This window comes from Semicossyphus pulcher, unplaced genomic scaffold, assembly GCF_022749685.1.
Source record: "Semicossyphus pulcher isolate SPU_LCO1_2020_fin unplaced genomic scaffold, fSemPul1.0.p SCAF_2, whole genome shotgun sequence".
In the NCBI taxonomy this organism is placed as follows: domain Eukaryota; kingdom Metazoa; phylum Chordata; class Actinopteri; order Labriformes; family Labridae; genus Semicossyphus; species Semicossyphus pulcher.
The window spans coordinates 19,817,871-19,832,919 of NW_027211693.1; the positions used below are offsets into that span (position 1 = coordinate 19,817,871).

The 15,049-nt window shown below is 42.5% G+C and overlaps 1 protein-coding gene across 1 annotated transcript in view; it reads left to right on the forward strand.

The window, feature by feature from the left end:
* Nucleotides 1–5,585: 5,585 nt before the first annotated feature.
* The window catches only part of trpc7b (transient receptor potential cation channel, subfamily C, member 7b), a 53,278-nt gene continuing 43,814 nt past the window's right edge, over nucleotides 5,586–15,049 (forward strand). The window contains exons 1-2 of the mRNA XM_069669674.1: nucleotides 5,586–6,061; nucleotides 11,521–12,283. Coding sequence (XP_069525775.1) covers nucleotides 5,586–6,061; nucleotides 11,521–12,283 — 1,239 coding nt within the window. The remainder of the gene's footprint in view (nucleotides 6,062–11,520; nucleotides 12,284–15,049) is intronic.

A 15,049-nucleotide genomic window follows, 5' to 3' on the forward strand; every position in this document is an offset into this window, starting at 1 on the left:
TCACTCCCCTCAAAAACGTCCTCTCACAGCTAAATACATGTCGAACGCACTGAACTGTTTGAGGTTAAGATAGTGAAGCAAAAAAATAATGGGCCAGCTGACTGAATGTTATGTTTTATGTGGCTTTTAATTGATTTAATAAGAGGAGTTGATTGATGACACTGGGATGATTCGAGGACGGGGTGTGACAAAGAGGGGCACGGATGTAGGGCTGAAAAAGAATGAGAAAGGACACAGCGACCCATTGGAGGATTGATTTTTTCACCCTTTTCACACTCTGTCAGTCTCTCTCCACCATCTGTGTGCAACCCCTGTCATAACTTCACATTTACCTTTCTTAAGCAACTCTTAGAATCCAGCTAAGTTTTCGCAAAGAGTGCAGTCTTTGGTAGATATTAATGCTTGCTTGGAAACACTATGAGCTTAAATGCACATTATTATTTACTGTACTTCTGTCACTACATAATGAATTTACAGTATAGTGTCAATGGGACTTGAAGCTTCTCTCCATCTCCCTTCGATGTTCATCTTTCTTCTTCTCCCTCTTTACCACATTCTTGGCCCATGTGGTCGAGACAGATGGCTCTTCATGTTTTTAAGTTAACGCTTTATATTAAGGTCCTTTTAATGAGCGTTAGTTAATAGGTAATAAGACCCTTTTAAGTCCTTATAAGATGCTTATTAACATTAAATAGATGTTAATAAGACTATATAAGTGTCATTAACAGTATCATAATCATGTTTATTGTTAGAGTATAAGACATTTTTAAGCACTTATAAGAAATCTGTAAATACAGCTTAAGAGGGTTAATGAAAGCCTTTTAAGTTTCTTATAATTGTTTATAATAGCATTACAAACTCATTCATTGGGTCTTACTCACTCACTTATTATGCCATTGTTGAGCCTTTACTAACCTTTACAGTTGCTTCATTAAGATTATAACATACTTTATTATGCAGTAATTAGCAAACAACTAAGACCTTATTAAGGTCTTATTACCTATTAATAATTCTTATTACAAGGACCTTAAAATAAACGTTAAAGGGGCTATATGTAAGATTTTACATATATTTATGAATCAAATATCATTTTTTATTGCCAATGTGTAAAGAGATAGTAGAGGAACTGATAAATTGAGACCTTCCCCAACTTCCTCCATTGGCCCTAACAATCTGTGGGCTGTTTTTTATGTAAAGCACTCGGGACGGTTTTTCTGGGAAAGAAGAGGATGTGACGTATCTGTGCATTTGCAAGTACCTCTGCCGAGAGCTCATTCTACGCCACTACAGTCAACAGTGTGCAACACGAGACATTGCAAGCTGTGAAATGGAGATGGATAATGCCCTGCCCTGCCTGGCTAATGTTAGCTAATGCCTGTGACGATTTGCTGGTTCGCCGGCCGTAATTTGCTGTTTGGTTACGAAGCACAATCCCGGAGTCATGCAGTGTATTGATGCTAGAGCTAGTTGGCTAACCTTAGCATGCTCGCTAAAGTTATGACTACCCAAATACTATCTGAGTGTGTATGTCAGTTATGTAGCTTGACACATAACTTCGCCAGCTAACATAACAAACGGTGTTGATTTTGTAAATTATGTAGCAGAACAAAGCAAATGTGTATAACTACCGATTGTTATCTATTAGCCAATATCATTGCATTACCTGCCTAGGCTAAGGTTAGCCAGCCAGCGGTAAGCTGACAACAAGCTACCGTTAGCTTGTCTGCTATTGCTGACCATTTGCCAGTTAGGCAACGTAGCAAAACACAGTCTAGTAGATAACATGAGCTAACTCACGCAGACTCCCGGGGGGTGATCTGGCTAGTAATTGAGTAATTTGCCGTTTGGTTACGAAGCACAATGCCAGATCCATGCAGTGTAGTTATGTTAGAGCTAGTTGGCCAACCTTAGCATGCTCGCTAATGTCATGACAACCAAAATACTATCCAAGTGTGTATGGCAGTGTTGTCAGTCTAGCTTGACAAGTAACTTCGCCAGCTAACATGATACTAACTTAGGTATTATGACAAACAGTGTTGATGTGTGTCTTCGGCAAAAACCCTGGATGCTCGTTCATGTGTGCGAGTGTTGGCACGAACGCAACTGCAGTTCCCTGAACGGCCGACCGTGACGCTAGGAATGAGGATTTTCTGAAAGTGACATATAGCATCTTTAACGGCCTCTCTAAATATGATAAGAAAGAGTAAGGTCTAGACCTTCTCCTTAGTGTCACTAGATAACTTTTGTTATGGTTTGGTACAATTTGAATAAAAAATGATTGACTGATAAAAGTAATTGACCTTTTCCTTCTAAAGTGTGTTTTGTTAAAGGCTTGATCTTGTGTGTATCTTTGGATTTCGCATGGTACAGGAGGCTTTGATGTCGGAACAAGGAATGCTAATCTGGCTTGACCATGTGGACTTTATTTTTATGATTTTCTATTTCCTTAAAATCTTGAACCAACAGTGTTTTGCCTTCTTAATATGCAAGTCAGGTAACTCCATTCAGAGCACATAAATTACAGGTATTAGGCTTTCAAAATGGGCTGAGAGTGAGAAATCTATTACAGTAGAGTATAAGGGACTTTCTCTGCCCAGAGTCCTGCTGTCCACTACATACCTGAAGGGGAAGTAGGTAGTGAACAGAAGTGAAACCTGATGGGACAGCCGGGTTACAGCTTGAGTTCATCAGCCAACCACGAACAGCTTAGGGCTGCAGGGACTGTCGCTGCCTCTGATGGATACTGCAGGCCTGCTCAGGCACACACCTGTGAAATGTGAAGACAGGACTGTGAACCTTTACTCCTTCCTCCAGAGGAAGGTGATAGCTGGCATCATCACACTGGCACATCAGCTGTCTGCTGTCACAAGAGGATGAATCTGGCCAACAGCTGGTCCAGAAGAGTAGAGTGAGTAACCTGCCGGAGGGCTCAGGTGCTGGTTTGTTACCAGATGCTGCAAAAATGGTGATGTCACAAAGAGATGGGCGACACTGCGTCGGGAGGAGGATTGGAAACCTTAGAAAGCAGGACTTTTTAAAAACTTTTCTGAGGAATAATATATTCTGCATGGTTACATATGAGGGGGGGCAATAACTTTCACCACGTTTTAAGAGGTTGTCCAAACAGTGTCAATGGCAAATGTAGTCAGTTAAAGTATAAAGTCGACAGTGCGCGCTGTAATGACAGAGACAGCAGAACTCCACTGCTTGCCTCGGCCTTGCTCCGCATTATTACATCAGCTGCAACTCCAGCTCAAATAAACAGAGTTGAATATCTGAGTCACCCAAAACACAGCAAAATGCATGCATGTTTGTCCATAACACCCTGTGCATTCATATTTGGGAATGCCAAGCAAAGGCCGAGGCCAAAAATCAAGGAGGAAATAGCCTGAAATATTTCAGGTTTTTGTGCCTGCAGAGCAGATTATGCTGCCAATTTAGAGACACAGAGAACATCTGCAACAAGTGTTATTAACACTAAAACGTTATGTTTGGGCTAGGACAGAAGATTGGAGTGTTCTGATCCTACTTGACCTTTGGTGTAATTCAATTCTACACCTCCATCTCTGTCTTCCTGCCTTTCACAGAAGTCTGTCTTTCTTAAACACTTGAGGATTTCAGCATCTTAACTCCAACTTTCTAAGTTTAAATAGATTCCAATGTGCTGTTTGAAATGTTACAAACATCTCCATTTGAAGTGGCAGCTATCTTAACTCTGAAACAGCAAACTCTCACTGAATCACATTGGACAGAGGAGTGCTGCCGCTCTGTTCTCTGTTGATTGAAACTTTCAGGCATGTAGCTTTTCTCTAAACACCCCAATCAGTGATTTCCCAGCAGCAGCGCTGCCTGTGACAAACAATAGAAAATCCCGCTGTGACAACCGTGATTGAGGTGAAGCCAGACAATTTCAACGCAAAGAGACCCTTCATTATCAAACACTGCTTTAAAGTGGAAAATTAATAACTCCATTGTTTTTAATATATTAACATCCCTACAGGAGTCTGACTTTTTATTATGCTTCTGCAAATCTGTTGCTGCTTTCTTGCAGGTTGTCCAAACACATACAAGTCTGGATAAGCAAAGTAGCTTGTTGCAGCTTGTGCAGATCACACACATACACTCATAATAACCCTTTTGTACTTCAAACGCTCAGTGCAATATGCCAGAAGAGGTACAATGGCGGACCCTCACACGAACACACACACCTATTCAGTGCCTCTTGACATTCACACAGTTTCTCCCAATTCCCAGTAATCTCTGCATCACCTGTGGGGTCAGACTTTAGCAAAGATGCTTTATCAGTCGATGTTCATACACGCTAGGCCACCAGGTGTGAAAGTGGGGAGTATATGGAACCGTTGCTATAAAAACCCAGGAAACTTTTCCACAAGTTCCACTTCTACAGTCTCACTGAAATATTTATTCTCAGACGTGTAATTCATCCTGCGGGGCTGCTTCGCTGGTTTTACCATTTGCACCCATCACTCTAATGTAAAGATGAGTGAAAAACTGAACCAAGAATTTATTTATAGACCCATATTAGGAAAAAACTAATCAGTTATGAGGACATTTACATTATGGCTCCGTCTGTTTTTAATGTTGTCAAAAGACCTCAATCCAGTCAGTTTCGGGGACTATTTTCCTCCCAAACAACAGTGAAAACAGTTTGTCACACGTGATGTATGTTAATTAGATTTTTGATGATCTATGTATGTGTTTGGTGCATAAATACAAGGACACATCAAAGAGCCGGGTGAGGGCTGGTTATTGTCTGTGTGGGGGAGCAGGAAGTCGCCATCATGACTAATAGGTCTCTGCTTCCAATTACAGGACCACACACACACACACACACAAGGACGCACACTAACATGTACATTATCGTCCTCTTCATAAAGACAAAGACCTAAACAGGCTTTGTGGCTAAGGTGCAGAGCAAGCACCCAGTCAGTGTATCCTTAAGTAAACCTATCACTGAGGTTACATGCGGGCTACATTACAGGAATTGCTTGTTCTCTGCAGCAGTAACAACATTATGTCAGTACAGTAATTGGTGTACAACAGGTGGTCGTGTTAACCCCTTCACTCCCCAGCCAACCTCTTTCAAGTGGATTCTTCTGTCTTTTTATCAGTAAAAAAGTGTTCTATTAAAGACTATTGAGTGACCTGGACTTCTGTGTCTGTTAGCTCACCAGAACAGTTCAGTTTCTGTTTAAAAAGTTCAGTGGTGGACCTATATTTTCAAAACATTCAGCTATATCAGATCGAAAACAGCAAAGCCTAAATGTAGTCCATTTTTTTCTTGCTAGTAGCATAGCATCGAGTCATATCTAGGCTAATACAAAGTGTAAGTTGGGTGATTTTGTGCTGTTGCCGTTGTTTCTTCCATTTTGTAAAGGGCTGGCTCCCTGCGCGCGCACTCTCCCTGCTCTGTAATTGGTGCGCACAGTCTCGTGGAGGTTTGGCTCATCGCTGCCGCGCGGCTCAGGGGCAAACTTGTGCGGTGGAAACTTTGACAAACATCGTCAAATGTCTGTCACATAGCTAAAAATATTTAAAGTAAATGCTGCCCGCGCGCTCTCCTCATGTCTGACGAGGGAGAGGAAAGCGACGGCGGCGAGAGAGGGCATGTTTCCGACTCTCCCTCCCCACCGTCTGTCTGTCTTCCCCGAGGATCTCCTTCCTCCCCGCGGCCCCTGGACCTCTTCTCCTCCGCTTCTCCGCTGCTTGGGGACACGGACCCGCCTTACCTCACCTCCCCGGAGTGTCTTCACCCGTCTCCAGAGAACCGGGACTCCTCTCACCTCTCCACGCCAAAGTTCCAGCAGAGCACCGGGGACTCCGGCTCTCCGCTCCGTTCGCGGCTGGACGTGCGGGTAGACGCGGTGTACGACCGCTACGATGACCCGTTCCCCAAGTGGAGAGGACGAGGCGCGGCGAACGCGGAGCGCTTTCAGCACCGCGGACAGAGACTCCAGCGGACTCCGGAGCTCTCGGACCAGGGGAACCACTTCTCTGATGTACACATCGACCCCGAGTTCAACTCAGAGACCAGGCAGACGTGAGTCACTTTTTTATATAAACCTGCAACTTTTACATCTCTAGTAGAGACATAATGATTAAAGTGACCAGATTCTTGGCCTTATATACAGTATAATCCATGATCGTATTAAAACACTTTAGAAAAGAGGCTGTTTAGATAAGAAATGGCACAGCTGTTCTGGGTTCAGAGAATTAAATGAAGAGCAACTAATCCACCTGGAATTTCAACAATTAGAGGCCAGTTTTGGGGGAGAGTGAAGTGGCCAGGATTTTCACTTTGCCATCTGCATTCACCTGTCAGTGCATCTACACACTGATGATTGATCCTCAGCTGTGCTTTACAGCTGCTATATGGATTACATTAAGGGGCCTGGCTGTACAGTAGATTAGATTTACTGGAAAATGACAATATATTCTGCTGTTAAGCCTCATTCTGCTAATACAACTGTGTGTGTGTGTGTGTGTGTGTGTGTGTGTGGTGTGTGTGTGAGTGTTCTGGCCAGAATGTAGTGTGTCCCATGTGATTGCATGTTTGCACAGCATATATACATGAGGAGTGAAGGGTGTGCGTGTTTGAATGAATTAGTAAATCTGGGGGTTTTCCACTACAGATCTGTCGTCCTTGTGCAGAGAGAGAGAGAGGGGGAGCATCTTGATTGGTTCTGGTGCATGAATGCACGACCAGCCGTCAACAGGGATTGTGTGTGTATGTGTGATTAGTTTGAGTACAGGAGAGACACCGGGGCTAAACCATGTGACACTGAGCCGGAGCAGACTGCAGAAATCCGCTTGTGCACTCACCACAATGTCACACTCATCACACCCATCACAAAAAATGCACAGACGCACTCATAAAGCCCTGATTGAGAAAATATCTGCAATATTACACATTTAGTGTCCTATATGACGTCACACAGTTTCCTGTACCTACTTCAGATAGGTGGGATATAAATGGTGACACTCAGAGGGTTTTCATATTGCACTGCCAGCTTAGCTGTGATCAGATTTGGAGAGATGCAGGCCTCAGTGTTGGCTCTTTGATCTTCTTGGTTCTTCTTCTGTTCTCTTTGAAACACCAGCGTTCATCTTAAAAGGCCCTCGCCTGGAAAAGAAGCATGTATGCTTTCACTGATGGTTAAATGGTTGGATGTCTTTCTATGTGTGAGTGTGTGGGTGCGTGCGTGCGTGTGAAAGACTGGGTAGGAGAGAGGGTGAACATGCCTGTTTCTCATTACCAGTGAAATATGGTGAACAACTCACCTTTGATCTTTAAAATTGGCAATTTACTGCTTGAAAGGCTGTCTATGTGTGTGTGTGTGTGTGTGTGTGTGTGTGTGTGTGTGTGTGTGTGTGTGTGTGTGTTTGATGGAGAGAGAGAGAGAGAAAGAGCTGAGAGAGAAACTCCTCTTATATATTCAGCTCACGTCTGTGCGCTGATAAAGTTCTAACTCATTAGTCACTTCTGTAAATATTCCTGCTGAGTCGAACATTCTTTTCTTGTCATTATCCTCCAAACTTGATTTCAAACCTGATTTATCCTCTTTTCTTCTTCCCTTATTCACCAGGAAATGACATAACCTACTGAACTGAACTTAGTGGTCAAACCAATAAAGGTTAGCGGTGGAAAGTGTTAAGTGGCCATTATCAGTAGCCATCGAACTATGAGGTAGTAGGCTTAGTAGACTTTTATCATCTATTATTGAGGGATAGTGGCCCATATTTACATGATGATGGTGATGCCTAGTGGCCGAGTAATTATAAAGGAGCAAAGGTGAAGAGGAACTCAGGTGATGAGGTATTAAGAGTAAAAAGGTTTGTACAGACAAGTGGTTGTGATGGAGGAAGAGGTCAAACCAAAAAAACTGTAACATTTGTAACATCCGTAATGTTTGTAATGTTTGTAACATTCATTACGTCCGTAATGTTCGTAAAGTCCATGACATTTGTAACATTTATAAAGTCCATGACATTCACACAGTTCGTAGAGTTCATAATGTTCATAACATCCCTAACACTCACAAAGTCCATGACATTTGTAAAGTTCGGAGGATTCATAATGTTCATAACATCCGTAACATTCGTAAAGTCAATGGCATTCGTAACATTTGTAGAGTCCATGACATTCCAAACGTTTGTAAAGTCCATAATTTTTATAACGTCTGTAATGTTCGGGAGTCCATAACATTTGTAACGTTCATAAAGTCCATAAAGTTCATTACATCCATTAAAATCGTGAAGTCCATAATGGTCATAGCATCGGTTATATTCATAATGTTTTTAAAGTCCATAATGGTCATAACATCTGTAACATTACTAAAGTCCATGACATTCAAAACATTTGTAAAGTACAATACATTAATAACATCCATAACATTCGTGAAGTCCATAATGTTCATAACGTCCATTATGTTCCTAAAGTCCATGTCATTTGTAAGGTTTGTAAAGTCCATAATGGTCATAACATCCGTAACATTTTTAAAGTCCGTGACATTCTTAAAATTCGTAACATGACTTCCTGTTCCTTTTAAAGTTTCTTTGAGGTTCAGTATTTTACTCCTATCCTGTTTTCCAAACCTAATGGAGCATTTTTGGTTCCTAAACGTAGATAGATAGACGATAGAGTTCATGACAGAAAAGTAAGAGAGAAGATGACAAAGATTGTACAACACTTTCATTGCAGGCTGAAGTCACTGAACACTACTTTCACAGCATTCTTGCCTTGATATCTCCACAGCATAGCTCACATTAACTCGTACTTTCTGGCGGTCAAATCAGACCTTAGTTGTATGAACGTGTTTTATTTATTCATTTAAATCGTTTTTTCTTGGCAGCTTATTCTAAAGTCTAAAAAATCTAAACTCTCCAGTGGCACCTAAACACAAGCAAACTCAAATTGTACTCATATAGTTAAAAAGCCACATTTTTGATTGCTTTGGTGGGTTTCTTTAAAGGGGCTTACTTAACATGAAACTGCTGCCAATAGAATATAATTTATATTCAGTATCAATGGTAAGAAAGACCTACAGCTTAGATAGATAAAGAAGGATTTCTGCCACACTCTGCTGTGATACTGTATAGTTGGAATCACATGTAGCAGTCGTGAAAGATATTTCCTCCCTTTCCTGACAGTTTAGTTGTTAATAGGAGCGAGGAGACTGCTCGCTTGGACGGGAGCTCTGAGTGATCTGCAGCCGCCTCTGAGCTGGATGCAGCATCGAAATGAGAGCGGGTACATTCAGTAACAGCTGAGTCTGTGCAGGGTGGAGATTAACAATTTAGTGATCGACCAAGCTGTATACACCTTAATACTTTTGCTCAGGTGTTTCTGAACCAAAGCAGGGATTAAAGGTGTGAGTCTAATTATGCCTTGCTCCACCAATGGGGGGGAAAGTCAGGTGGTTTTGGTTGCAACAAAGGTATTGTGACAAATATTTAAGAGCACTATAAGCACTGAATAATGTACAAATACAATCAGATTTACACATGCACCCTCTGCTTCACTCGCTAATTGATCTTCTTGGTCATCTTTTCTCTCTCTCTCCACACATACACACTTTCCATCCATCCATCCATATTGTATCTGCCTCCTCTTCTTTACAATTGTAAATCGGCACAGAAATGATGCAGGTAAATTCTATTTCCGATCAGCCGGAGATGGATGGAGAGGAAGATGGAGTATGAATGGAAAATGGTGATTCATTACCCGACTATGAGGTTCTCTAAGTGGGCTGCCAGCCAGAGCGTCCCCTCATTTATGAGGAATCCTCCCAGTGTTTACACATAGCGTCTGTGAGAGTGTGTGCACGTGTGTGTGTGTGCTTGTAGAGGTGCATCCTACAGCATACTGCATTATTGTGAATCATCAACATAAGCTATTGCCTTAAGTTACAAATAGCTCATATTATTATAAGCCCCTTAAAGGTGTTGGTGCATGGCTATTGTGTGTTGTTGAGTCCATACTCTGGGTGCGTACTAATGTTTTGTCCACGGGTGCACCATATATCTACATTTGTATTCCTGTGTAGGTTCATCTGTGGAATAAATAAGCAGTTGTCATGTGTGTAAGAGAGAGAGAGAGAGGGGGGCACATTGCCTTCTAACATTGATTTGCAGACCAAGGCGCACACAGCTGATTGTGTAAATCGAAAAATCAGGAGCTGCAGACCTTTTATACCCTTTAAATGTACACTGAGGAACACACACTCTATCTCTGTCTCGCTCTCACACATGTGGACACACACACGCATACATATATACATACACACTCTCCCACAGTGCCTCAGTGAGCACTCTTCATCTTCTCCACATCATTAGACGTCCCCGGGGAATGTTTTTACTGTGACCAGGTTTCCATTTGCACCTTTTTCCGTCAATGTCCAGCTCTCTGCGCGTGCTAGCCACCAATGCACATACGGTACAAAGTAAGGCCTTTTTTTCTATGTTCATGGCAGCTCTTATTGTCAAAGTGGGCTGCTTGTCATTTGTGAGGTCACTGCACCAGATCAGAGAGCATAAAAGGAGAGAACATTAAATTGCTGTCTTGAAAAGAGTCTGCACATAGGTTTTCAAAGTAGGTGTGTCCACTCGATTTTAATCGTTTCAGGTCTCTAAGTGACTGGCTGATCATATTTTCTTTTGATGAATTCAATCTAAAGTCTTAATTGGTTATTGGGAGCTGGGGAGATAAACTGTTCTGGGTATTATTTTCCAACAACACCCCGACTAATTTCATTTCCTCTGCTCCTCATTCTGTCTTTCCTTCCAGCTTTGAGAAACATCAAAGCGTCTTTCTGTATGTGGGTCAGAGTGTCAGGCTGCACAGATGCAGACGTTGTTGTGGATCTTTGTGTTTGAAAAATACAATAAGAGGAGTTCAATAGTCTCAAAAAGGTGTTTTTGCAGTAACAGGAGTCATTATCTGAGGTTCTGGTCTCTATCGATTAAGATGATTTTTTCTACCCGTGCTGTCCTGCTGGGATTTGACAGTCCATCAGTGGGAATTGGAACCATTTAGGAAGACAAAATGTCACATTGAAAAGGAGGCACATGTCCATGCCTGTGCGTATGCATGTGTTGATAGATAATGACAGATTCATCACTGCTCAAAGAGCCTCTGTGGCGGACCACTGACTCAGAGTGTGAGTTTGTCATGCCAGGGCCAATTAACCTGACAGCTCCATCTCTTTCCTGCCAATCAGAGCTGTTGACCTGAGATGGCCTCGCCATGTGCTTTGACCCTGGTGGCATTTCATTGATCTGGCCGGGGACAGATGTATCACCGATGTGTTGGTAGGGCTTTCTCCGAGGTCAGGATAGAAGAATGTGTCAAGGACTGCTGATTGTGTTTGAGCAGTCCTCGTCCTCATGGAGAGAAAGTAATGACTTTGTTTGCCTTGTTATGCCATAATCAGCTTTCTGTAACTAATGATACTGTCTTTTCACTTCATCACATTTGTGTCTCCTCTTAACTGTCTCCAGGGTGGAGGCCATGCATCGCCGGCACACCACGCTGAGAGAGAAGGGGCGTCGGCAAGCAGTGCGGGGCCCGGCCTACATGTTCAATGAGCGCGGCTCGGCCCTCACTGCAGAGGAGGAGCGTTTCCTGGATGCTGCTGAATACGGGAACATTCCTGTGGTGCGCAAAATGCTGGAGGAGTCCAAAACCCTCAACTTCAACTGTGTGGACTACATGGGCCAGAATGCTTTGCAGCTTGCAGTGGGAAATGAGCACCTAGAAGTGACCGAGCTGCTTCTAAAGAAGGATGGTTTGGCGAGGATCGGGGACGGTCTGCTTCTGGCGATCTCTAAGGGTTATGTTCGCATCGTTGAAGCCATCCTCGCCCACCCTGCTTTCGGGGGAGGTCTCCGGCTGACTTTGAGCCCTCTAGAGCAGGAGATGCGTGATGACGACTTTTACGCTTACGACGAAGACGGGACGCGTTTTTCTCATGACGTCACGCCTGTCATCCTGGCCGCTCACTGCCAGGAGTACGAGATCGTCCACATCCTCCTGACGAAGGGGGCCCGCATTGAAAGGCCTCATGACTACTTCTGTAAGTGTTTAGAGTGTATGGAAAAGCAGAAGAAAGACTCGTTCAGTCACTCTCGCTCCAGGATGAATGCTTATAAGGGCCTGGCCAGTGCAGCGTACCTGGCGCTCAGCAGCGAGGACCCCGTGCTGACCGCCCTCGAGCTCAGCAACGAACTGGCAAGGCTGGCCAACATCGAGACAGAGTTCAAGGTAAGATGGTTTGATATTTTCTACCTATCTACCTATTACTTTTTTGTGTGCCAGTGTTTTTGTACTTTTTCAATCCCCTGACTTTTGTAATACCCAAAGTTTATGTGTTGGCATAGAATTGATTTGGCTGAGAGGCAAAGAGAAGAAGGCAAAAAGATTGATATTAAATTCTAAGACTTTTAAATATTAATAACTCTTACTGAAACTTTTAACCTCCACTTTGATTATAGCCCCGGCTTTCTCATGTTCTTCTTTATTTCTTTATTTTTTCATGAGTTTCAGAGCTGAATGAAAATGTGCAGATCCATCTCTGCCATGTTTCAATCTGTTCCTGCCAATGATCTAATGCAATCACTAAATTTGATCACCCCGTGCAGTCCCAGATTGTCAGCACTCATCTGAACTTCTCATTACCGATTCAATCTCTCCTCAGGCTGTGTTGAAATAAGAACCAGAGAGTGAAACACTCTAAGGTCGGATGGAAAATATGAAAGATATGATAACACTTCAGACCCTAAAATTACCTCGCTTCTGTGATAAAGCTGATGGTGGGAAAAAGCTAACATAGACAATGTGTGGTGGAGAAAATTTAGTCACTTGTCTGTGTTGTTGTTAATTATAATGGCCGGATCTACAGATTTCATAGCAGTCCCACTCCTGTTTTTCTTACCAGGAAATGAAACCTGTCAGAATGTGCTGGATTTGCCCTGAGCCAGGTTTACTGGCTCTGTTTGGGGGAAAACATGCCCGCTAACTTATGCTATGTGGCAGGTCTGGGCAGCTTTTACTATACGGGAGATGATTCCAGCTCACTGTGCCAGCTGATGTCCCCTAACAGTTGGCTTAGGATATTAAAGACAGCAACTCACTGACAAAAACTTTACTTGGAATGAAAATTATGCTATCACTAATTAACCACTAGGGCTGGGCGATGTGGTCGGAATCATTATAGCTGTAATAATAAGCATAGTTTCCTTTTTCAGTATAACAAAACTGCAAAATAATCCATAAACACTACTTAATTAAAGTCAGGACACCCTGCTGTATGCCTGATTAAAACACATACTCTACATTCAATCTGCAAAGTTCCCAAACTCATTGGCAACATTTGTTACACAACAATGGTAATCTAACCAGCGAGGTACAATACCTAAAGTCAAAATACGAGATGTATTGAATGAGCCTTTTTCAGAATTTAGCTTAGGGTCCCAAGCAGCTGTGAACATTAAATCAACTGAACTGTGTCGCAGCACTACATTCTGGTACAGTGCCTTTACCTGCGTTTTTAGAGACACACACATCTTTTTATTATCTGTTTTCAGTGTGCTAATGTTTATATCAAATTTGTGAGTAATAGAGTCTTGCTTTGTGTCTCTGCTTGGGACTTCTGTTAATAGTCCATTTGATGGATCTATTCTGCAGTGTTAGAAAAGTGCACTTTTCTCTGTATCAGCCCTTATGTTCAAAATCCAGCAGAGAGTTTGTGATTTATTGAAAATGATTTCTTTCTTTCTCAAGTCAAACAGCATGTGGACTTTAGTTCACTAGTTCATCTTCACTCTTAAAGTAACAATCTCAAACTTTTTCATGTAAATAAATGTTTGTTAGGTCACTATCTATCGCAGAATGAGGTAACACAATGGTGATTGAGCCTATGGCCCACTGATGAAAGTCTTTGTATTTGCAGTATATAGTATTATTACAGACTGGGTGTCTGTGGCGACATCTGGCAAAAAATCACAAGCGGCGCCCAGTGAGTGACGAGTTTTCCATCAGCCAGCAGTGGTTGGTCTGCCAGAGAGGGTAGGCGGAGCTAAGTGGCTGCACTTCCAGTTTCTGTAAGCGGTGCGAGGAAACGGTAATCTAGTACGGCTGATGGCTTAAACTCTTTGACCAAACTTCAAAAATAAGATGAAGCAAACAGTCTGAAAAGGAAAGTGAGGAAAATCAAGAGTTAGATCCATGACAAAGGCTGTCTGGCTAAATTGAGACATGTGCTCCTGTAATTAACGATTATCGCCAGTGGGTGGCGCTCAGTGGAACAAAAACTGAAATATTCCAGATTGTATCTTTAACTTAGTCACATGTCCATATTGTCCAAATTTTGTAGTGTCTTTTCTTTCATGATATTCTTTCTGTCTCTGTAAAGAGTTTTTATGGCAGCTATAATGCACAATACAGTGTGTTTATTACACAACTATTTAATTTTAATGAACATTTAAAGAAAATTCCAACTTCCCGGCTCAGCTCCCGTTGATTACACATTGAACCACAACCAAAGCAGAGATCATGATGGTAGAAATCATGTGAATCATCTGATAATATTACACTTTGCATTTCTCTGCTTATTTGTCTCCCTTTGTCTCTCAAGTGTTCCTGCATATTGTCCTCCGCCCTTTGTTCATTCCTGTCTGTCCTTATTCATCCATTCATCAAATTTTCTGCCACCTTCGTGTTTGTCATTCAGCCGGTCTGCTCGTCATCCTGTTCCCCGTCTGCAGACAAGTTAATGAGAAGGGCTCACCTGAGGGACCAGAGTTGTGTTGGAGCTCATCTGTCTCATTACCATCTCATTATCACCCCCCCTCCTGTCTGCTCTCTGTTTTTGACTCCCTGTCGCTCCTCCAGCATCCTATCATTAACTATCAAACAATGTTAAGACTGTGTGCCAAGAGCCTCAGATAGTCCTGTTTCAGGTGGGGAAATCAAAGGAGCAAAGTAAGAGGGAATAGATCGAGTCATGACGTCTCTGAGAATTTATGTCAC